Source organism: Glycine soja, chromosome 6, assembly GCF_004193775.1.
Source record: "Glycine soja cultivar W05 chromosome 6, ASM419377v2, whole genome shotgun sequence".
Taxonomy (NCBI): Eukaryota; Viridiplantae; Streptophyta; class Magnoliopsida; order Fabales; family Fabaceae; genus Glycine; species Glycine soja.
Genome location: NC_041007.1, coordinates 18321466 through 18343900, shown reverse-complemented (window position 1 = coordinate 18343900; position 22435 = coordinate 18321466). Strand labels below are relative to the sequence as shown.

Below are 22435 nucleotides of genomic sequence, written 5' to 3'. Positions count from 1 at the left end.
AGTTCAGTGCGAGGAACATTTCTTCCACCACAGATATTATCTCAAAAATCCCAACGGTAGGTATGTGAAAAAATAAGTACCGAACCACAAGTTCAAATTTCACAAGGATCCAACGGTTTCACTGAGACAAGTTTTAGTATATGCGGAAAAAGAAAGAATTTTGAGAAAGGAAGAAGGGAAAACGGATTTGAGGGGAAGAGAGAGCGCGGAGACTTGTAGTAAACATAAAAAGTGACATATTACGTCTCTATTTATAACTAAGATATTTTGGAAATATTGTTTATTTTTTTTATTTTATCATTTTATATGAAGAAAATCTATTTTAGTCCCTCTCAAATGAATAAATAAAAATATATTTTTTAAAAAACATATATTTATTTTAGTTTCCCTAAAATTATTATTATAATTAATTAAACTATTTTTCTTATTTATTTAATTACAAAAAATTTGTTATTTTCTTAAAATTCTATTTATTTAAAATAAAATTATTTTTAATATATTTCATGAAAAATGGATGTTACACATATTAATTCGTCCTCATCATGCAAAGCACTAAGTCAACCGTAGCTTTCTCTTTCCATTCCCTTTCCTTGAAATTTCTATGAAAAGATGAAGGATTTATCTTATCCCGAGTTAAAACTGGTGGTGGCTATCAGCTTCTATTTTCCAGAATACAAACTTTGCTAGCTTGAGAAAGAGGCATGGTCTTCATGTTGATCATGATCAATATTCAGAGTTGGCTGCAGAAGCCAAAGGTATGGAGATTTGTGTGTTTCTTTTCATCTGTTGTTGGACTGCTCTGTTACGCTTTCAGCTCTTCTTTCAATAATCTATTTGGAAAGTGGACATGGTGGAAGATATTACTTTACATTGGTTTTAGTTTCATTATCTGCCTTACTGTCTTGTTTGCAAAGGTTTGGGAGTGCTCCACCTCTCCTCGGGTGGAAGCTCACATGGCCTTTTTTATTTTGATGATCACTTCTGTGTATGCTTTTTTCTTCGATAAAGAAGTGAAAGGGAAACCAGACGCATATAGCCTTGTTTCATGTGCTGCATTTGCAATCATGTCTTTGGCTGTATCAAGATTGAGTCATTTTGGTTTTGAGGTTGATCTCTTACACTTTTTCAGTGGAGTCCTAACAATACAACTCATGAAAATAAAGTCATGGTTAGTCATTGTTGGAGGAAGTTTCAGTTATTCCCTCGTCATTCTTCGTTCCTCTTTGGTTGCTGCGAGAAGTGGGTATCATGGACTCCAAGATCAAAATCATCATCATGTAGTCATTGAATTTGGTTCACATTCAGAATCACAGGGAACCAGAACCAGTTCTAGCACTACTCAAGTAGATACGTCCCAAGCTATTGTTATCATGGCACAGGAAGCTATTTCCTCTCCAGAAATTGAGGATCTAGGATTCCAAGTCACTGAATCACAACAAAGAAATAATGATAGTGATAACAATAGTATTGTGACACAGTTCATGGGTTGCATAGAGGCGCTTAAGAAGGAGAAAGAGAAAGTTATTTTCACAATTTTCAAGCATGCTGAGGAATACCTCAAAGCTAGTCTTGTCCAGACTCCAGTGCTGCAATTGCATTGTGATGACAACTTGGTGGTGGATTCTCTGCCATCAGTTATTATCAATGACCTTCGTGAATGTGTAAGGCTGATGGTGACAGCAGGGTTAAAGGAGGAATGCATTGACGTGTACATTACTTGGCGGAGGGAGTTTCTGGGTGAGATGCTATCATGGTTGATAAAGCTCAAAATTGCCCGGTTTTATATAAAAGCTTTGTGCGTAGCTGATAGGATATTATTACCCAATGAAAGAAGACTATGTGAATGCGTCTTTGAAGGGTCCATTCCCCTTGAGGATAAGTACCCTGCATTACCCGGAATACATAGGTTCGGGTTTCGGAAGAAGTTGGACAGTTATCCTGGATTGCCCGGAAGAATACATGGAAGTAAGTTCGGGGAATTGTTAAGTCTTACTTACGGTGTTAAGGAGAAAGCCATTGTTCCCGGCGGCAGGGTTCATCAGATTACCCTTGATGTGCTGGACTACGCTGGGATTATAGATGAACAGTTAACAGACCTGTTAGACTGCAGTTTGGAAGGAAAGTTTCCACTGAATAACATAGCCATGATAACAAACCTGTTAGACAGCAGTTTGGAAGCCAACTCCCAAAATTACCATGATCCTATTTTGAGTTACGTTTTCATCATCAACAATCGAAGCTACATACGGCGAAGGGCAATGCGGGGTGGATTGAGACACATTCTTGGAAATGACTGGATTCGAAAAAACACAACTAGTATCAAAGAAAACCTTCAACTCTATCTGAGAAGCTCATGGAATAAGATCTTGGATATTTTGAAGCTGGACATCAATGAGTCAGAGCCTAATGTTGCGGCACAGTTAATGAAAAACAAGCTTCGTTCCTTCAACGAACACTTCGACGATATATGCAACATTCAGTCTACGTGGTTTGTCTTCACTAAGGAGCTAAGGAGAAAAATAATACAATCCATAGAAAAGATCTTGTTGCCAGAATATGGAAACTTCATTGGGAGGTTGCAGGATTTTATTGGTAACCAAGCTTATGAGCACATTGAGTATGGAATGTTTGACATTCAAGATAGACTCAACAATTTGTTTCTTGTAAGAGAGTAGATGAATCTGATGCCAGAAGAGAAGGAAAGGAGACACAAGTTTGCATTGATTTAGAATACAAAAATATCATCATCATTCATTGCAAACATAGTTGCAAAGGATTTGTGCCATTGTTGTACATTTATTCCACTGTATGTCTCAACACAAAATCCCAACTGTGTAAGGATTCCTCTTTAATTTGTTTCCATGTTTAAGATTGGTTAAATCCAAGAACGATAATCATCATGGTGATTGTTCATGTATTGCCTTTGCCACATGTTGTACAAATGGTGCATGCACGCATTAAATCCTGTATATATAGCAATTTCCTGTATGACTGTTATTTGGTAGTAAGGGTTAACATAGGTGTCTTTCCGAGTAAAGGTAGCACATCAAGAGTTGTACCATTACCGTTCAAGTGGCCTATTTAATCTGTGCCATTAATCCAAATGCATTATTGAAATTTAAGCTTAACATTCCTGATTTTATGTGCATGCTTTCATTGTCTGAAAAAGGAGACATTAGAACAAATATGCAACCATCAAAACCAACAACATATCATGAGGGCTCAGTGAAAAATTCCTACGAACTGATTTATTTCGATACAACATGATAACTGAAACAATAGAACCTATCACACTTAGTGGAATCTTAAAACGTGAGGTTAGAGCAAAGCAAAGCACTTCAAGTACACATGACATAAAGTCCACAATCTCCATAAAGCATGCTTAGTAAAAAATAAAAAACTTTGGATATTTAGATAGCAAATATATTAATCTCTGCTCCCAGTATTTCCATCATTTTAAGCTTTTTTTGTTGTTAAGCACCGGCAGACTTGAAGTGGTATCATTTTAAACTTTGGCAATGACAAATCTGAAAAAATTTCCTAGTCAAGAGGAGCAAAAAAAAAAATCAATTTCCAGTCAATAAGGATGCCATAAATATTGCAATTATATGACTTTTTTCTATGAAAGTAATAAAAAAAACAATTTACAAAAATAGAGTAGTTTTAGAACAATTTGTTACGCCTACAATGTTAACCATTCTGCTTCAGCTTTGAATAACTCCCGTGCCAAAATGATTTCTCTGGAGGGTGTTAAGTTTTATATTTTATTGGGAAGAGTTTAAAATTTAAAATTGGTGATGTTCAATTCATCAATTTCTAGCTGTTTATCAAATTGAGGTCTTCAAATACTTGTTGTATACGTTAATTTTATAAAATCTGAAACTAAAGCAGTGGAGTTGACATGTTAGCGTCTCTGAATTCAACTCTGCGGACTTTTGAACTCTATCAATAATTCTTAATCCCTCAAATTTCTTTCTTCCTCAACTTTGTTCATTTTATGATATAAAGAGACTTTTACTTTGGTCAATATAGATTGATGGTTTTCCAAAATTCCGTATGTTAAAAGATTATACTCTTCTTCAATTCTTTTTTTCATTCACTACCTCTGTAATGAATAAGAGCAACCCCTAAATCATATAGATATGTTAATATTGTTTATTAGGCTGTATTTTTAAAATTCTCAGTATTATCATTATCAAATATATGGTACCCGTAAAATAATCTTGTCATTAGCTTTAAAATTAGTAATCCACCAGATTTTCTTCGGGTTAACTGTGTAAGTTTCTACTTGAATACTAAAATTTAAGTTTTGCGATCTTCATACATTTGTTTATTGTAAATTATAAACTAGATTGTCATCCAGGGTAATGCGCAGGTATAAAAATAAAATAACTGAAAACTTTATATATCACTTAAAAATAATATAATGATATTGTAAATATAATATATGAAAATTATGTATGTATTAATTATATTAAAATGATATTGTAAATATAAAAAGTGAAAAAAAAATTATGCACTGACTTTATATAAAAGGCTTAATTGTAAAATTTGATCCTTATTTGTTTATTACACTAAATCGATATTTCTATTTTTTAATTCATTATTTAAGTTATCTTATATCTTAAAATACATTATCTTAGTTTAGAGCTAATTTTAACCTTTAAAGTAAGAATCATGGTCTTTATTTTTAAAATAAGAAACAAACTCTTTTATCACTGTACCTATTTGTCTATTTGGGTAGTTGGTAATATTTATTGATGTGAAAATAGTTTAAATTTTTTTTTAATTTATTATATTTTTATTATCTTATATATTATCTTTTAAAATAAAATATATAAAATTAAATTTTATTTTTGAATAAATTAATATATATATATATATATATATATATAAGTTTTATTTTTTTATGTAAGATACTGAATTAAAAAATAATAAACGAATTGAGTGAAATTTGTAAAATAAGAAACGAATTTTAAAATTAAGCCTAATCAATATCAATATCTATATACGAAGTATGTGGAATATACTAAAATACCCATGGCTGAGAGATTGACAGCTGTCCAATTTTTTGTTTTTTTGGTCATTTTATAGCCCTCCAGCTTTGCTTTGGTTTTGTGTCACCTGTTGCTTTGATTTGTGCCACCTGCCTGCTGTGTTGCCTTTTTTCTGCCACGTTAAGATGTTTTCTCTCTCTTCATCTCTTCTCTTCTTTACACAAAGTCTGAGCATTTTCTGTTTTGTTTCTCTTCTCATCTTCATTCTATTTTTATTTTTTTTACGATTTTGGTTTGGCTTTGAGGATGGGTTGGGTAGCCATGCATTATCTCGCCGTCGTTCCTGCACTCAACCGAGTTTCCCTTTCTGTGCTTGGCTTTAGACTATAAATTTAGCCTCCGAGTTTAATTTGGGGTTTGGTTTGGTTTCAACGATTATCTGATCAAGCTTCTCCTAATCGGCGACTCTTCCGTTGGAAAATCTTGCTTGCTTCTCAGATTCGCTGGGAGTCATCACTTTATTTGCTTCTCCTAATCTCTCTTTTTGTTCAGTTCCTTTGTTTCTTCATTTCGTTTCAGGATGACTCCTAGGTCGACAGCCACGTAAGTACTATTGGAGTTGATTTCGTAATTATCACTCTTCTTCTCTTTTGTTATTTCTATTTATGGCCCAACACTCATTTTTATTTTATTTTCAGAAAATCAGAATCGTGGAGCTGGAAGGAAAAACCGTCAAGCTGCAGATTGTGAGTATTCATACTTCATTGACACGAATCAATGTCTTTTACCGACTACTTCATTTATAATGCCTAGAAAGCATGATCATCACCGTTTTTTGTCTGATTTTTTGTGTTTTTTTATGCTTCGTTGTTGTTTTTTTTCTAAAACTCATATTTTTTTATTTTGTTCAGACTTTTATGGGAAAGTCTATGAGTTTTTATGCATTTTCCTCAATTCTTAATTATCTGAATTTGCATGCAAGCTCTGCACCTCACAGTATCTTTTTGTGTTTTTTGTGATTTTTATTTGGATCAGGGTGTCTGTGGCTTTGTTGTTTGTGTTGGAAATTGTTTTACTGTTCATTTTTCTTTTGCAGCATCAAAATTTGATGCTTAATATTTTATTCAGGAACCTAACAAGGTTTAAGTTTCTCTGCACAACTAATTTCTGATTGATTAAGACTTATGTTAGTGGTTTTCCAATTTTGAATAATCTTTTCATTCACATCAGGTTAGAGTGATCCTTGAAAATGGAGAGCAACATGAAGGTGATATTTTAATAAGAGCAGATGGAATATGGTCAGAAGTAAAATATACCATCCTTCCCTTCTAGCTTTATTAACAAATGAGTTTCTTCTTTTTCTTGCTTTTACCATTCAATCTATTCTTTTTTTTTCTTAGGTGCGTTCAAAACTCTTTGGGCGGCAAGAAGCAAATTACTCGGGTTTCACATGCTATAGTGGATTAACAAGCTATGTGCCCCCATATATTGATACCGTTAGGTAGGGTACTTCATTCCCAAATAAAATGTTGGGACAATGTTATAAACTGTTCTACTATTTAAAGTTTCTGTTTTGGTGATTACATGAAGGTATCGGTGTTCTTGGGCTTGAACCAGTACTTTGTTGCTTCAGATGTTGGCCATGGCAAGATGCAGTGGTATGCTTTCCATGGGGAACCCCCTTCAAGTGACCCTTTCCCAAAAGGTATGTTTACCTTTTGTTGTGTGTATCAATTGTTATTGTAATTGAAACAAATTCATTTGTCTGAGTTACAGCAGGTAAGAAGAATAGGCTTTTGGATCTCTTTGGTAATTGGTGTGATGAAGTGATTGCACTCATATCAGAAACATGAGAACATATGATTATACAGAGGTGATGCAGCACATCCAATGCAACCAAATCTTGGTCAAGGAGGGTGTATGGCAATAGAGGTTGTTCATTTGTAGTTTTCAACTTCCAAATAAAATGTATTTCCTTGAGTATATACAATTCAGGCAGCATTAATATATAGTGCTACATGGATAAACATTATCTAATACCTAAAATCTTTATTTATTTTTATTAATCTGCCTTAATTTCAATTTCATTCCTCTAACCAAATCTTTATTTATTTTTATCAAAATTGAGTGCTTTTTCTTATGCATCGATATAGGCCTCTGATTTTGTGCCAAAAGCTGTGGATTTAGCAGCCAGAGAATTAATAGCAATTGCATCACCGGGACAAGGTTTAATCTGGGTTGCTTTTTTTCTCTTGCTGTGAATCCTGGTATGTGCCAAATTAAATATAGGCTTCCTGCAATGGCAGTTACACAGGTACAGCTTGACCATGCCAAGACATCCACGGAGTATGCAGTTGTAATGAATTTAGAGTCCAGAGTATGCTCTCTCTAACTCTCACTGGTAGTTTGAATGATATGGAATTTCTTTCATTTACTCTTCCCTCCGCACCTGAATTAAAAATAATGTGTCTCTCTTGCATCTTTGCTTCCTTCTATATTATGATCTATTATGGATTTCTTTGTCACATCTAGAAAGGGGAATTGGGTTGGTTTGATTTCATATAGTACGTCATGTGTTTCAAAACTCATTGCTTTTGCAGATGATTGCATCAGAGGATATAGAAAGGCAGGTATTGACTTATGGAGAAAGGTATTGCTTGCAAAATTCTATGTGAAAAGCTTTGCTATATGCAGGGAAACTTACACTTGAGTTTTTATGTTTGAACTAATCTATCTTGATCACTTTATTATTGACAAAATAAAAATGACATCCATGCTCTGCACCTTGGCTTACTGTTTTTCTGTCACTTTGTCATTTGGTTTCAGGGTCTAGGAATTCGTCCTGGAGTTATGGATGGGGCCATCAGTATATCTGCTGTTCAGGTTTGTTTTCAATATAAATGACTAAATCAAACTAAAATCAGAATGATCCCCATGCTAAATGTGAAAAATAAAATAACTGAATTTGGGCAGAACGCATACTGGGTGAATGAAATGATAAGGGGGATTATTATATGTGAATAAGTATTCTTCTCTACCAAGTTTGATAGGGAGCATCTCATTTTCATTATTAATTCCATGGACATCTGTATGACGAGGCAAACTTTTATATGACAATGCAGTGGTTATGCAATGCTGATAAATCCTCTCACAACCCTCGATTAAGATTTTGATTGCTAGATAAAAAATGAAACCCTTTCACTAACCCAACAATGTCTTGAAACCACCCCATTTGGAAAATAACCTTATTGCTTCTTGGTCTGCAAAATATCATGGCAGATGCAAGTTTCTTTGTTGGAGTCATAGGTGATCATTCTTTCACGGTTTTGCCAAGTTGGTGACCAATCTTGATTAATGCCCCAAAAAGGGGTGCTTCATATATAAATATTGTCTGTTCTTTGTTAATTTGATGGAGGCAGCATCATCTCAATTCTCATGTTTCTTTCTCCTGTGTAAGCTTTAAGGTATTATTTGGGCAACATCTTTCTCATGTTCCTGCTCAACATAAATTAACAAATGTCAACATAAACTTATAAAAGTTGATGACCCATCAGTATTTTTTTTTAATCTAAATTACAGTTTTACCTGGATAATTTGGGTAATATAGGTTCGTAATAAATGTCAACACACCGATTAGATTAGTGAAGTAAAACTCTAATTCTGATCACAAAATAATACTTTTATTGTATTTAAATTTTGTCCATATTCCAATATATTTTCTATTTTTTTCCAAATTAAAAAATTGTTTTGTGCTATTATCATGTTTCTTATCTTTTTTTTTTTGTATACTCATTTACCTTGCTTTTACTATAAGAAAAATAGACTAATTCAAATTATCACTACTGGAAAAAAGCGATTCTACGACGGTCAAATAGGAGATACAACGACGTTTTTCGAACGTCGTTGAATGTGATGTCGTCGAAGCTTAAAAATTTCAACGACGGGTCCCAAAAACACCGTCTTTGAAAGTGAGCAACTTTCAAAGACGGTGCTGATGTAAGCACCGTCTTTAAATTGAATATTATTTTTAATTATTTTTAACACAAGATCAAGGAGGAAGAATTTGCCATATCCAAAGATCAAATAATACTTTCTAAATCCCTACACAATGTTTACAATAATAACAATGATCTCAATCTTGACACCCAAGATTAATTATTCTAAACTACACAGAATAGAGCTCAATCTTGACAATAATAATATCTTCATTTATTTTCTGACATTCCCCTAAAACCAAAATAGAGCTCAACAAATTGCCTCCAATACAAAAAACAAAAAAATCAAGGATTTAGCAAGATCACTGAGGGAGGTAAGAGTAAAATAGTAAGGCAAAAATCCTTAACTGTTGATTGCCACGAGGACCACTAGAACATGATGCCAAGACTTCCTCAGTCAAGATCTGAGAAAATGAAAGTAGGCATATAATATGTATGTTGAGTCCACAAATCAAGTAGTTGGAATAGTAACTCCTTTGAACAATCGTTGCACCAGCAGTTCCCAATATCCTATATGATTCAATTTAAAGCATAACTAGTAGGGAGAGAGTAGCAGCACAAATGATTTTACAATGATCACTCATTCTTTTTGTGGAGAAGATAACCAAGATGATTCAATTCAATAAAAAAAAAATCTACCAATCTGGTTCTAATTCATGAAAGTTATCAATCTATGCCCTGAAGTGACTTTAACCTCCATGCTGGAATTAGCAAAAGATCTTTGTACTTTACTTCCTAACTAATTCAAATTTGACAAGGCAAACTACAACAAATTCCTTCTATAAGAGTAATCTTTAGAAATGGGCATGGCCTCACAGATAATTTAAAAAGAAAATCTCTTTTCAATTACGAAAATTTAAGTGCAATAGCAGGAATAAAAGGATAATTTTTAACCCTTCCTAGAATCATTTTCATCCTCTTTCTCACCTCTCCTTTTATCCATTTCAAAACAAAAGCATATAAATTTTGTTACAAGATATAAAACAAGCATTCATTTGCAAGACTATGAGTGACATACCTGAAAGATCAAGGACAATTCCCCAGTAATTGACTCAACATTAGATTCAGAAAGCCTGTTAAGAAGGCCTGAAGAAACAAGTTCAAGTAGAAAGAAAAAAAAAATCAATGATATAAAGTTAGAAATGAAAAAGTTAAAACAAGCCCCTCCTCCCTACCTCGCACACGTATTCGAATTTGAGTATGTTCTTCAGGTTCATTGCCAGCACGAGCTCTCAAGTGAGGTGCTATATATTTTTCTTTGGCTTTCTTTTCTGGAACTTCAGCACGAGCATCCCCCAACTTCAGCAGGAGTAGAAAGATTAATTATTCTTTGACTAGGAGACCAAAAACTAACAGTGGAAATAGCCAATATCGCCACTGATAGTGCTGACTAATATGCAGTTGTCTCACAAAGAACATGACAGATAATAAAATATTTTTTTTACTTCTATCCTTATAATATTAATGATAGATGATAAAATTTATAATTGAATTAACGATAATATAAGAATAATTTTATAAAATTATTAGTTATTATTTTTTTATTTATTTATGATTTTTCTTGACATGTATAAAATATCTTAATAACATAATTTTAGAAGGAAAAGAGTAATAAAAGACTTAATAATATAAGAATATACATATTTTCTTACCTTGGCTCTACCTAGAGCCAAAGTGATCAAGTATGCAGTAAAGGACATGAATGTCCCCTTGGCTGTTTATTTATAATAACCAATGTTTAATTACAGTAATAATCTAATCCCTTAATTGTAGGGACAATAATAATCAAGCTAAATATTAATCAATTAAATAAAAAATAGTAACTAGAAAACTAAATCAACAACATAAATAAGGAAACAATCCTAATGTAAATAAGGAAACAATCATATCAGAATTATATCTCAACACTAATTATAACAAATATCAATAACATAATATATTTTCTTAAAGTTGCTATCATGCGCACACTCTTAAACACCTGAAATTGGTTGAAAGTTGAAACACTACTTACTTAAGAGGGTCAAGTGTGCTCTCTCCCACGTAGTGAGGCTGCATTAAAATTTCAGTGAGATAATAGTTATTAGTTTAAATGTTCATTAAAAAAAGCCCAAAAAATAATTATCATTTTTAGCAAACAATATACCTTATAATTCCTGCATGCAGGGCACCTGAGAGAATCAAGGGACCCAACGGGAATGAGAATTTCTTTTACCTATATTTCATTCTTTTAAATCTACTTATATGCAGAAAAGAACTTGGAAAACAAATATTCCCAAGGAAGGCAAGAGTTCAAGTTCATTTAGAAGGTAAATAAATTCTTTTGAATTTTTGTTCTCACATTAGCATTTTAACTAAGAGAAAATATAAGATCCAAACACGCTAGCTACTACCAGTTGGTTTAGCTTCTTAAAATCCAAACACGCTAACTACAAATGATCATATCAAGTTCCAATCCCAAAAGGATTTCAATGATATGCTGCAGTGAAAACCAGACCATGTAAGTTTATTTTTCTTTGGAATGAAAACATCAAAACAATCCTGAAGAAGTTCAAACTGTAGAAGGGTAAAACAAGAAGTTTTGTTTTTTGTATGTAAAAGTTTGGAAGGTTAAAAAAACATAAAAACAACAATGAAAAGGGGTAAAAGATGGATTCAAAAAGTTTGGATACTACTAAACACCACAGAACTAAAGCAAACAAAATACAATCCCACCAATTCACCAATAAATTCGAAACTAACAAAGTTAATGAGAGAGAAAGTATCCAGAAATGAAAGATCCAGAGAACTCCAGAAGAAAGAAAATCCTTGTAAGATACAAAGCAAAAAAAAAAAGGCTTAAGATTGCTCACAGTCACGGCCATATTTTACCCCAAAAACAACATAGCAAACGACAAGCACATGAATAATCAGTGAAAGTGGGTCAGGGCAAGAAGGCACGAGGGAAAAAAAGAAAAAAAACCCACAAAACCACTTTCAAAAACAACCACCAAGAAATCCAGAAAACAGCCTAGGACCCAAAAAAAAAAATAAGGGGTTATGAATTGGTGAGAAGATTCAAACAAAACCATATCAACTTTTCCTATCAACGAGATCTCTGAACGAATTCAAAGCAAAGTTTGAAGAGCTTATCAACCAAAATTCACTCATTCACCCAAAATAAATAATAGATTACAGATAGATCAAGTTATGAATCAAAATAATAAAAGACAACCCAGAATTTTTATTTGGGTACAAAGAATTGTTGAGAAATTTATGTGTGAATGAATTATAGGTCAAACAAGTTCATTTTTTTTCAATTTATTTCATGCATGTACACATCGAGATACATAGAGACCGTATAAAAGGACTAGCATCAGATTACGGAGGTAGAAATCAGTATCATATACAGAGAGAGAGAGAGAGAGTACCTTTGTAATTGGTTGGTGAGAAAGATTTGAAGGCAGAATATGAAACAGCGGTTGTGGGGTCGAATGTGAGGGGCAAGATAATGAATGAAAAAACCTAGATGTGGGTGATGGCCAGCTCAGGCTATATGCCATTGCCTCTATCTCTCTCACGCTACCGCAAGCGGATCAAAGAGAGTGAGGTTTGAGGCGTGAGTGTGAGAAGAAAAAGACAAAGAGACTGACACGATGAAGAAGTTGAGCTGCCACGTGTGAGCTCCCTCAGCACGAGAGAAGAAGTTGAGGAGACGAAGAAGCAGGAACGACAGAATGAGAGAAAGAGTCACTACACTACCCGATAAAAGAGAAGAGAGAGAAAGTGAGAAAATAAAAATAACAACGTGGTTTTAGGAAAACGTCCTTGTTTTCAAGTATTCAAACACGGTTTCAGGATGACCGTCTTTAAAATATTCATGATATTTACCTAAATGTCATTAATATACTATAAAGGCGGTTCTTTAAAGACCGTCGTAAATACAATGTCGTAGAAAATAGTTTTTTTAGTAGTGTATTAGTTTATTTCCTTCTTCATATGAGCTAATACAGTGATACTGTAGACTTTTTTGTATGTGTGTATGTTTTTTCTTCTTCTTTTAGGTTGCTTTAGCATTGATTATTCATGGAAGAACATGATTTATCCCTGTCTTCAAATACATGTTCTATCTCTGGTTCGACCCCACCAGAAACTTCCACACTTATTCTATCATTTGGAAGCACCAGCACATCATGTAGGTGATAATAAACAAATATTCAAAATACAAATTTTTGTTTATTAGTAAATAGTCTATCAACTAATATTGCAGAGTTCACTTTTCATTGCTTAATTTGCATTCTAGATTATAATATATCTCATATTTATTGCTACTGGATGATACATAAATTAAACAAAAGGATGCAGACCTACGTTTTGGAAAATAAAGAAGCACGGATCTACGGAAGATTTCTCAAGCCTTCCTTACATTTGCACATTGCTTAATTGTTCCTTATGGACTTACTATGGAATCATAAAGGCTAGAGAGTACCTCGTGGCTACTGTCGATGGCTTTGGCATTGTGGTGGAGACAATCTATGTTATTCTATTTCTCATATATGCTCCAAAAGGGATAAGGGTGTGTAGTATATATTTCTTTTTTTTAACAACAAATGTTAATCATTAATATTCTTAGTTTTATTAGCAGAGAAAATCAATATGTACTATATTAATGAATTAATTATATTATAACTATATAAGCCAATTTCTAATTAATTCACCTTACAAAATCCAGTTTATTGTTAAGTGGTGATAGATTAATTTGAATCTGATTTCAGGGTAGAACTGTCATTTTGGCTGTGATTTTGGATGTGGCAATTTCGACATACTCAATTAGCATTGCAAAGAGAAGCTCGTGGTACTCAATTAGCATTGCAAAGAGAAGCTCGTGGTGGTGGTGTTGGTGTTATGGGAGCAGGCTTAAACATTGTTATGTATTTCTCACCTCTCTCTGCCATGGTAAGTTTCACTAAATCTTAGCTTGCTATCATTAATTTCCAAAGTTCCATTATATCTCACTATATAATATTTGGAAAATGTTTATCAGTACGAATTCGTTCTAGCACGAAATGTTTTACCACTGCTCCCCACCGTTAATTTGTGTCAAAGGATTTGATTACAAAATTGTTCATCTAAACTCAACCAATCACATTTCAGCTTTTATTTTCTTATAGTGTTTGTGCAGAAAACTTTCGTGCTACATAGCATTGCTGATAATATTTATACAATTGAATTTATAGATAGATAGTAATTAATACTCATAAGTTTACACACAAATTTAAACTTAGATATTTAATTTACCTCTTATCCGACAAAAAATTGATGTTTAATTTGGTTTGTGTTTGTAAGTAGTTAAATTAGTATTTCAGTTTGAAAACGAGGTCGAATGATGCTGTGAAATTTTTGCCTTAGTTAAAGAGCAAGGAATTTTCTCACGCACCCTTCAAACAATTATAGCTTTTAGATTAGTATGTGTAGATTCTGTATATGGATTGGTCCTCATTCGGTTCTCATTCCTGTATAGTTTATGTCATCTACTCAAACACTGTTTATATCATTGATTTATTTGTATTGCTGCTATATTTTTCTTCTTCTTCTTTATTCATTTTGATATATAGGTTCTGCACATTCTTCCATGTTTTAGTTGGATATATTGGTTATGCACGGTTTCTTTCACGTTAGAGGATGGCTGATGGAATCCATAAAGATCTTTGTTGCTTTGCGTCTCGGGTATCTCTGAGCCTTATACGAGAACATATACAACATATACAGTAAGATATAATAGATGCTACCAACATATGTAAGATTTCAAAGGTGATATTTTTTTTAATTAAAATTACCAGCAATTAAGTAATTTCTTTATGTTTCAAAATTGTTCCATTGTTTCACTTGCTTCTTTTTTCTTTTTTTTTTTTGTTTTTAATGCAGGAGACAATAAGGTTGCCACTTCTTTTTTCTATCTATCCCACCTTGACTGATTTCGGTAACGGATCCAAAAGCTTTGAGATTAGGATTTGATGTGAATTTGATAGCTATTGCATTGCAAGTAAGAATAAATAGTGATACTATTTCCTATATCAGCATGAGTCTTCTATTTCTTACTCTGAATTTCGATTAACTTGATCTGCTTCTGAATGTAGGCAATTTTTGGTGTATCCCTTCGAATTATTGTTCATATATGGGTCATGAGCAAGAAGGGCCCTCTCTATGTTGCAATGTTTAAGCCAATTGGAATCATCTTTGCAGTCATCATGGGAATTGGCTTTCTTGGTGGCTCTATCTATCTTGGAAGGTATACGTTTCTTTCATGTCTCAATCATAAGAAAAATTGGAGGTGTGTCAACTTATGGACTTATGATTTTATTAATGAGAGCATTTTGTTTTCGTGTGAATGAATGCAATTTAAAAAATACTTTAGTCTAAGGACTACAATTATGAAAGGGGGACCTTTTGTTTGCATGTGTGTGAATGCAACTTAAAAATACTTTAATCTTAGAAGGAATACAATTATGTAAGTATGGTTTTGTTTATGTACAGTGTGCTTGGAGCAGCCATAGCGGTTATTGGTTTTTATGCTGTTATTTGGGGGAAAAGCCAAGAGCAAGCAAAGGAAGAGTGTGAAGTCTATGATGACTCAGAATCATACTCGCCGTTGTCCCTCTTTTGGAGAACAAGAGAATGGAGGAATAGAATCATAGAAATCATTTAATTTCTCTAGCTTCAATATAAATGTCTCATGTAATATTTTGAAAACAGATTGCATTAATAAAAAAAAATAGTCATAGTTCGATTGATTTGAAACCTTAGTCTAATTTTCTAACAAGATAATAAAAAATAAACAGCTTGAAACACACAACCAGTTTATAGTTCGATCAATAAAAAATAATGGGTGGGAAAGAAAGTAAGAATTTTATCAGACATGCTATTTTTCCTGCATTTCACATTCACAATGCATTATTTATTATCTATTTGGCTTAATGTCAGAGAATAAGAATTGGCCTTTTTCCAGCCACTTTACAATATCCTATTGTTGTCTATATATATTCTTTTCTCTAACAAACTTTCATTTTGTCTTATTTCATTAATTAATAGTGCTTCTTTTCTTTCATTTCTTTCTTTAAGAATAATTATCCAATCTGTTGGGTAGGTATAAATATATTGACAAGGGAAAATTTTGTGGCTGTGGAGAAGACCTCAAGACATGTAAAATCTATATCTATATGTATTTATATGATCGATATAATATAATATATGTAGCTCCGAGACATTGAGGAAATAGAAACATCATCTCTCGCTCCTAAGTTGTACATTTTTTTTGCTACATAATTAGTACAATACAATTCAATAAAAAATTAAAATTGATTTCTTACATGATTCAATGATTAATTCGTAATTATCAATAATGCAGGTTTGATAACTTGTTGTCTACCGTGCGTCACCTTTGGCCAAATTACAGAAATTGTGGATGAAGGGTGTAATAGTAAGATCAGCGAAATAAGAAATAAACAAAATATTATATATAATTGCTATTTTACAATATATGTTGTATTGATCATATATAAGTTAATTTGATCTCTGAGAGTGAAAGAGAGTTTCATATTGCAATGTAGTTTTCCCTTTTCTGGATGAAAATGAAATCATCAAGAGGATGCCTGTGTCACTTGATTACAATACTTAATGGGTTATAATTAAATTGAAAACCCATGTTTTGGTAAACTGGATGTATAAAATAGGATATGTCAAGTAGTTTTTCTTTTTCTGGTGGGGTTTGAAAATTTTTATATAAAAAGAATAAAGGGTTAGTCACCTTTTTCTTTTTCAGTTAATTAATAATGTTTCTATTTTTATCTTGCTGATTGCTTCCTGCATTTTTATTTACATAATATATTTTTGATTTTCTGTGTATTTTAGTTATTTCTCTTTATATTTATGGGTGAAAACAAATTATACTCTGAATTTTTTTATTTATTGTAATTGAAAATACTCTATCAACTTTAATGCTGAGATTCACACAGGAGACAAATCACGTCGATAATGCAATGAAAATTAGAAATTTTCCTTACTTTCTCTTTTTGTATTTAATTAATTAATTTATTTATTTATTTTGTTATTATTATTATTATTATTATTATTATTATTATTATTATTATTATTATTATGTGTTGTTGATTTAACTTTAGCAAGTGTGTTTATTTTTTTATCTTATTAACTTTTCAACTTATTATATATCCTTTTTTATGTTTTATTTTTTAAATCACCTTTTTCTTTTTCAGTTAATTAATATTTTTTTTATTTTTATCTTGCTGATTGCTTCCTGCATTTTTATGTACATAATATATTTTTTATTTTCTGTGTATTTTAGTTATTTCTCTTTATATTTATGAGTGAAAACAAATTATACTCTGAATTTCTTATTTATTATAATTGAAAATACTCTACCAACTTTAATACTGAGATTCACACGAGAGACAAATCACGTTGCTAGTGCAATAAAAAGTAGAAATTTTCCTTACTTTCTCTTTTTGTATTTAATTAATTAATTTATTTTATTATTATTATTATTATTATTATTATTATTATTATTATTATGTGTTATCATTATTATTTAGTTATTATTGTTTGTTTCATGTTTTTTCACGGGATTTTAAGACATTAGCTTTCCTCCCATCTTTCACTTGAATTTTTTGGTGGTGAAGTGAATGACAATGAGAAAAATCCCATAGGAATGGTGGTGAGACCTATTCTTTTGCATTGTCTTTTAAATTTAAGTTGGTAAGACACTGCAGTTAATAGAACATGAACATGGATTTAAAATTGATAATTTTTCTCTTTTATTGCAGGTAATTAGAGGAAATACTGTGGTCATTGTTGAGGTGTTTGAAATTCAGTGTTTAAGTGTAAATTAACAATTGTTATGTGACCTGAAAAATGTAAATATGGAGTAATTTATATTATAATTGACATGCTATCATTTATAAAAAAAATTATTTGACTTATTTGAAATTTCAATTCTATATTTAATTACACTTTCTTTTTACTTTTTAACCCTTTTAGTTTTAAACATTTATTTTGTTTACTATGTTTGAGCCTTATGAGATTCATCTTAATATAGTTTGTTAAGTTTGTCATCTGAAACAATTGTTTTGCATGAACATCAAGTTTCCTTAATCAAGTATTCTATGCGTATGCACAGATTTTAAATTCGCATAAACATCAACCTTTGAAGTCCCTAAATCAAGTAATCCCATTGAAGTTTGGTTAATCGAGTAACTCGTGCGTATGCACGGGTTTCAAATTCACATGAACATCAACCTTTGAAGTTTGATTAATCGAGTAACTCGTGCGTATGCACGGGTTACTGACTAATAATATAATATTGATGATTTAAAGAAAATGTCATCGCTGACAACTGTCATATTAATTCAAACGAGCGCATACATCAGCGGTGAGCAATCACGTGAATTTTCAACGGGATTTTGCAGAGCTTCCGCGTTGAAACCATCCAACCCTCTTAGCCTCATATTCGTTGTCTATACTTCCCTCCTTCCTTCGTGTAATTACATTTTTTTCATCAGCAGGTACCTTCCTTTCTCTTTCTACAACTATGTTCTGTTCTGGCCTTTCTTTTTATCATTCTTATCTAGTTTTCACTTTCAGTTCTGCGATTATACATTTCTTTGAACTTCAATTTACGTAATTCCACTTTAATTGATATGAATTTGGATTCATCTTAATTTCAAAATTCAATTTTTAGTGGAGGGTTTATGCTAAAGAACTTGAATTTGATCTTTGGATTTTTGCTTGTTTTGAAGTTCCAGGACCTAATTGATACACAAGATCACTGTTTTTTTAGAGAGAGATTGAGAGAGGATGTTTGGTTCAAAGAAAACTCCTCTGAGAGATGCTAAACCTAGTTCTAGTGTTACTCAAGTGGATTCCCCCCAGGCTATTGTATCTGTGGCACAAGAGGCTGATTCCCCTCCACAAATTGAGGATCTAGATCACTGTTTTTTTAGAGAGAGATTGAGAGAGGATGTTTGGTTCAAAGAAAACTCCTCTGAGAGATGCTAAACCTAGTTCTAGTGTTACTCAAGTGGATTCCCCCCAGGCTATTGTATCTGTGGCACAAGAGGCTGATTCCCCTCCACAAATTGAGGATCTAGGATTGTTAGTCACTGAATCACAACAAAGAATTAATGATAGTGATAACAATAGTATTGTGACACAGTTCATGGGTTGCATAGAGGCCCTAAAGAAGGAGAATGAAAATGTTATTTTAACAATTTTCAAGCATGCTGAGGAATACCTCAAAGCTAGTCTTGTCCAGACTCCAGATCTGCAATTGCATTGCGATGACAACTTGGTGGTGGATTCTCTGCCATCAGTTATTATCAATGACCTTCGTGAATGTGTAAGGCTGATGGTGACAGCAGGGTTAAGGGAGGAATGCATTGACGTGTACATTACTTGGCGGAGGGAGTTTCTGAGTGAGATACTATCAGCGTTGATAGAGCTCAAAATTGGCAACACGATTAAGACCGAGTTTTTTATAAAAGCTTTGTGCTTAGCTGATAGGATACTATTACCCAATGAAAGAAGACTCTGTGAATGCGTCTTTGAAGGGTCCATTCCCCTTGAGGATAAGTACCCTGCATTACCCGGAATACATAGGTTCAGGTTTCGGAAGAGTTTGGCCAGTTACCCTGCATTGCGGGACAAGTTGTTGATGGATTTGAACATTTACTCAGCATTACACGGAATACGTAAGTTCGGGGAATTGTTAACTCTTACTTACGGTGTTAAGGAGAAAGCCATTGTTCCCGGCGGCAGGGTTCATCAGATTACCCTTGATGTGTTGGACTACGCTGACAAAATAGATAAGGATTGGCGAGGTTCTTTGAACCCCATGACTGATGAAGAAAGAAAGTTTCCACTGATAACAGACCTGTTAGACAGCAGTTTGGAAGCCAACTCCCAAAATTACCATGATCCTATTTTGGGTTACGTTTTCATCATCAACAATCGAAGCTACATACAACGAAGGGCAATGCAGCGTGGATTGAGACATATTCTTGGAAATGACTGGATTAAAAAAAACACAACTAGTATCAAAGAAAACCTTCAACTCTATCTGAGAAACTCATGGAATAAGATCTTGGATATTTTGAAGCTGGACATCAATGAGTCAGAGCCTAATGTTGCGGCACAGTTAATGAAAAACAAGCTTCGTTCCTTCAACGGACACTTTGACGATATATGCAACATTCAGTCTACGTGGTTTGTCTTCACTGAGGAGCTAAGGAGAAAAATAATAGAATCCATAGAAAAGATGTTGTTGCCAGCATATGGAAACTTCATTGGGAGGTTGCAGGATTTTCTTGGTAACCAAGCTTATGAGCACATTGAGTATGGAATGTTTGACGTTCAAGATAGACTCAACAATTTGTTTCTTGTAAGAGAGTAGATGAATCTGATGCCAGAAGAGACGGAAAGGAGACACAAGTTTGCATTGATTTAGAATACAAAAATATCATCATCATTCATTGCAAACATAGTTGTACATTTATTCAAAGGAGACACAATTTGTTTCTCAAAGGATTTGTGCCATTGTCGTACATTTATTCCACTGTATGTCTCAACACAAAATCCCAACTGTGTAACAGGGCCATGCAATGTCTTAGGCAAATTAGGCATCAGTCTAAGACCCAAAAAAAAAATTTTTTAGGTCCTTAAATTTTTTTTATTACTAACTATTAACAAATTTTAACTGATCAAAATAAAATAATTTAGAATCTCTCTCTTCCCTAAAAATTAGTCAATCAATATCATCTTTTTAAAAATTAACCAATATTACAATTATTGTCATTTAAAGTATTTTATTTATCCCAAAAAAGTAAATCCCTATTAACTTTCCTTTAACCCATCTCAATTTCCTAACTAACATATCTCACTCTCCAGACTGTATTTTTCACGTTTTTTCATCTCCTTATCTTCTGTTCATAAAAAAAAAATCTATTCTTCGTCTTCACTTGAAGGAAACCTATTGTCTATTGATCAAACTTTGTCGGTGCGGCTCAACCTCTCTGGATTCTGAATGCCTATAAACCACATACATCCCGGCGTCCCGCGTACAGAGCCTTTCATCTCCATCTCGGTGGATTGGTGGAACGATTCATTTCACGGGCATGACTCTGGGTACGCAGCAATACAACACGTATCACGTAGCACCCTTGCGCCTGACACAACATCTAAACAACAAAATCTCTGTCTGTTTCCAATTCCAGGTTCTATCGTTCTGTTCATCGATCATCATTTTCTATATTTATTTTAGAGTTTAGTTTATTTAGATTTCTTTAATATTTAGTTAATTTTTTTATTTTGATTATTTACAAAAGAAAATGTCAAATAGAAAGTATGAATCTGGTTATGAAAAATTGAAGAAAAAACAAAAAGTTGAAAAGCTAATTGAATCTCAACGTGGTGCCCTTGATAAATTTGTTATTATTCATAAAAATGACGCAGAAGCAAGTTCAATAGGTGAAAATGTGATAGAACAACCACTGATAGATCATACTGACAACGAGGAAAATGTTATAGACCAACTACCTATAGATAATACTGATAACGGTGTAGAACAACCACCTAGAGATAATACTGACAATGGTGAAAGTGAAGTGTTAGAATTGCTTGATTATAAAACTCTGATAAATGATTTTGCAGCTAAAAATGCTAGAAGATTAATATAAAAATTGATATTTTATATAATATACTAAGTCTCTTTAAAATTCTTGTAAAAAAAAGACCTCTTTAACATTTTCGCCTTAGGCCCCAAAATGTCTGTACACGGCCCTGCTATGTAAGGATTCCTCTTTAATTTGTTTCCATGTTTAAGATTGGTTAAATCCAAGAACGATAATCATCATGGTCATTGTTCATGTATTGCCTTTGCCACATGTTGTACAAATGGTGCATGCACACATTAGATCCAGCATAGCAATTTCCTATATGACTGTTATTTAGCTTGGAATACATCTTTACTCTTAATGCAATTTAACTATTTTATCTCAGCAAATGAATTTGGGAGAAAAAATAGATAAGTTAGGCTCTCCCCTCGAGGGATCTTGGTTAGAGTATATGAGTAGATGCAGGTGTAAAATTAGAATAAACATAATTAGAGAAAAATCATTAATATTGCATCAAGAGTAGCATTGGTAGGCTAAGTTTCCAAAATTCTCATCTTCTGAATTTAACTTCTATAATATTGGTTTTTCTCATCTTTTTTATTTTTGATTAATTAATTTAAATTCATGTTTAATTTCTTACCTTGTTTATTTTAATTTAATGCTCTGCCAATTTAATTTATTGTTTTCTTCGCAACCTTTTAAATCAATTTATTTATTGCTTGAAAAATTATATATTCACCTTCTTAAGTATAAACAAAATTCATGTGGATTCGACACTTGGACTTCT

The 22435-nt window shown here is 32.7% G+C and overlaps 2 protein-coding genes, 2 long non-coding RNA genes and 1 pseudogene across 7 annotated transcripts; all 5 read left to right on the top strand.

The window, feature by feature from the left end:
• The first annotated feature begins 590 nt into the window (after window positions 1-590).
• On the top strand, window positions 591-2979 carry LOC114416600 (exocyst complex component EXO70B1-like). 2 transcript variants are annotated; one of them, XM_028381523.1, is made up of 2 exons: window positions 613-755; window positions 1130-2979. In XM_028381523.1, the coding sequence occupies exon 2, from the start codon at window positions 1152-1154 to the stop codon at window positions 2673-2675; it is 1524 nt and encodes a 507-aa protein (XP_028237324.1). In that variant the 5' UTR covers window positions 613-755; window positions 1130-1151; the 3' UTR covers window positions 2676-2979. The 2 variants fall into 2 exon arrangements, with proteins under 2 accessions (XP_028237323.1, XP_028237324.1); XM_028381522.1 differs by having other exon boundaries at window positions 591-2979.
• Window positions 2980-5605: 2626 nt separating this feature from the next.
• LOC114416599 lies at window positions 5606-7113 on the top strand. Its single transcript, XR_003667507.1, has 5 exons — window positions 5606-5743; window positions 6228-6302; window positions 6398-6503; window positions 6631-6702; window positions 6777-7113. It is a non-coding gene; the product is annotated as an uncharacterized LOC114416599 (long non-coding RNA).
• A 117-nt stretch (window positions 7114-7230) lies between these two features.
• Window positions 7231-14081, top strand: LOC114415926 (annotated as a pseudogene).
• A 349-nt stretch (window positions 14082-14430) lies between these two features.
• On the top strand, window positions 14431-15733 carry LOC114416598. Of its 3 annotated transcripts, none has more exons than XR_003667506.1 (4): window positions 14431-14765; window positions 14894-15011; window positions 15106-15257; window positions 15503-15733. It is a non-coding gene; the product is annotated as an uncharacterized LOC114416598 (long non-coding RNA). The 3 variants fall into 3 exon arrangements; XR_003667505.1 differs by having other exon boundaries at window positions 14432-14695; XR_003667504.1 differs by having other exon boundaries at window positions 14432-14779.
• Window positions 15734-18387: 2654 nt separating this feature from the next.
• On the top strand, window positions 18388-20611 carry LOC114416597 (exocyst complex component EXO70B1-like). Its single transcript, XM_028381521.1, has 3 exons — window positions 18388-18543; window positions 18778-18842; window positions 19006-20611. The coding sequence occupies exons 2-3, from the start codon at window positions 18836-18838 to the stop codon at window positions 20427-20429; spliced, it is 1431 nt and encodes a 476-aa protein (XP_028237322.1). The 5' UTR covers window positions 18388-18543; window positions 18778-18835; the 3' UTR covers window positions 20430-20611.
• The last annotated feature ends 1824 nt before the right edge of the window (window positions 20612-22435 follow it).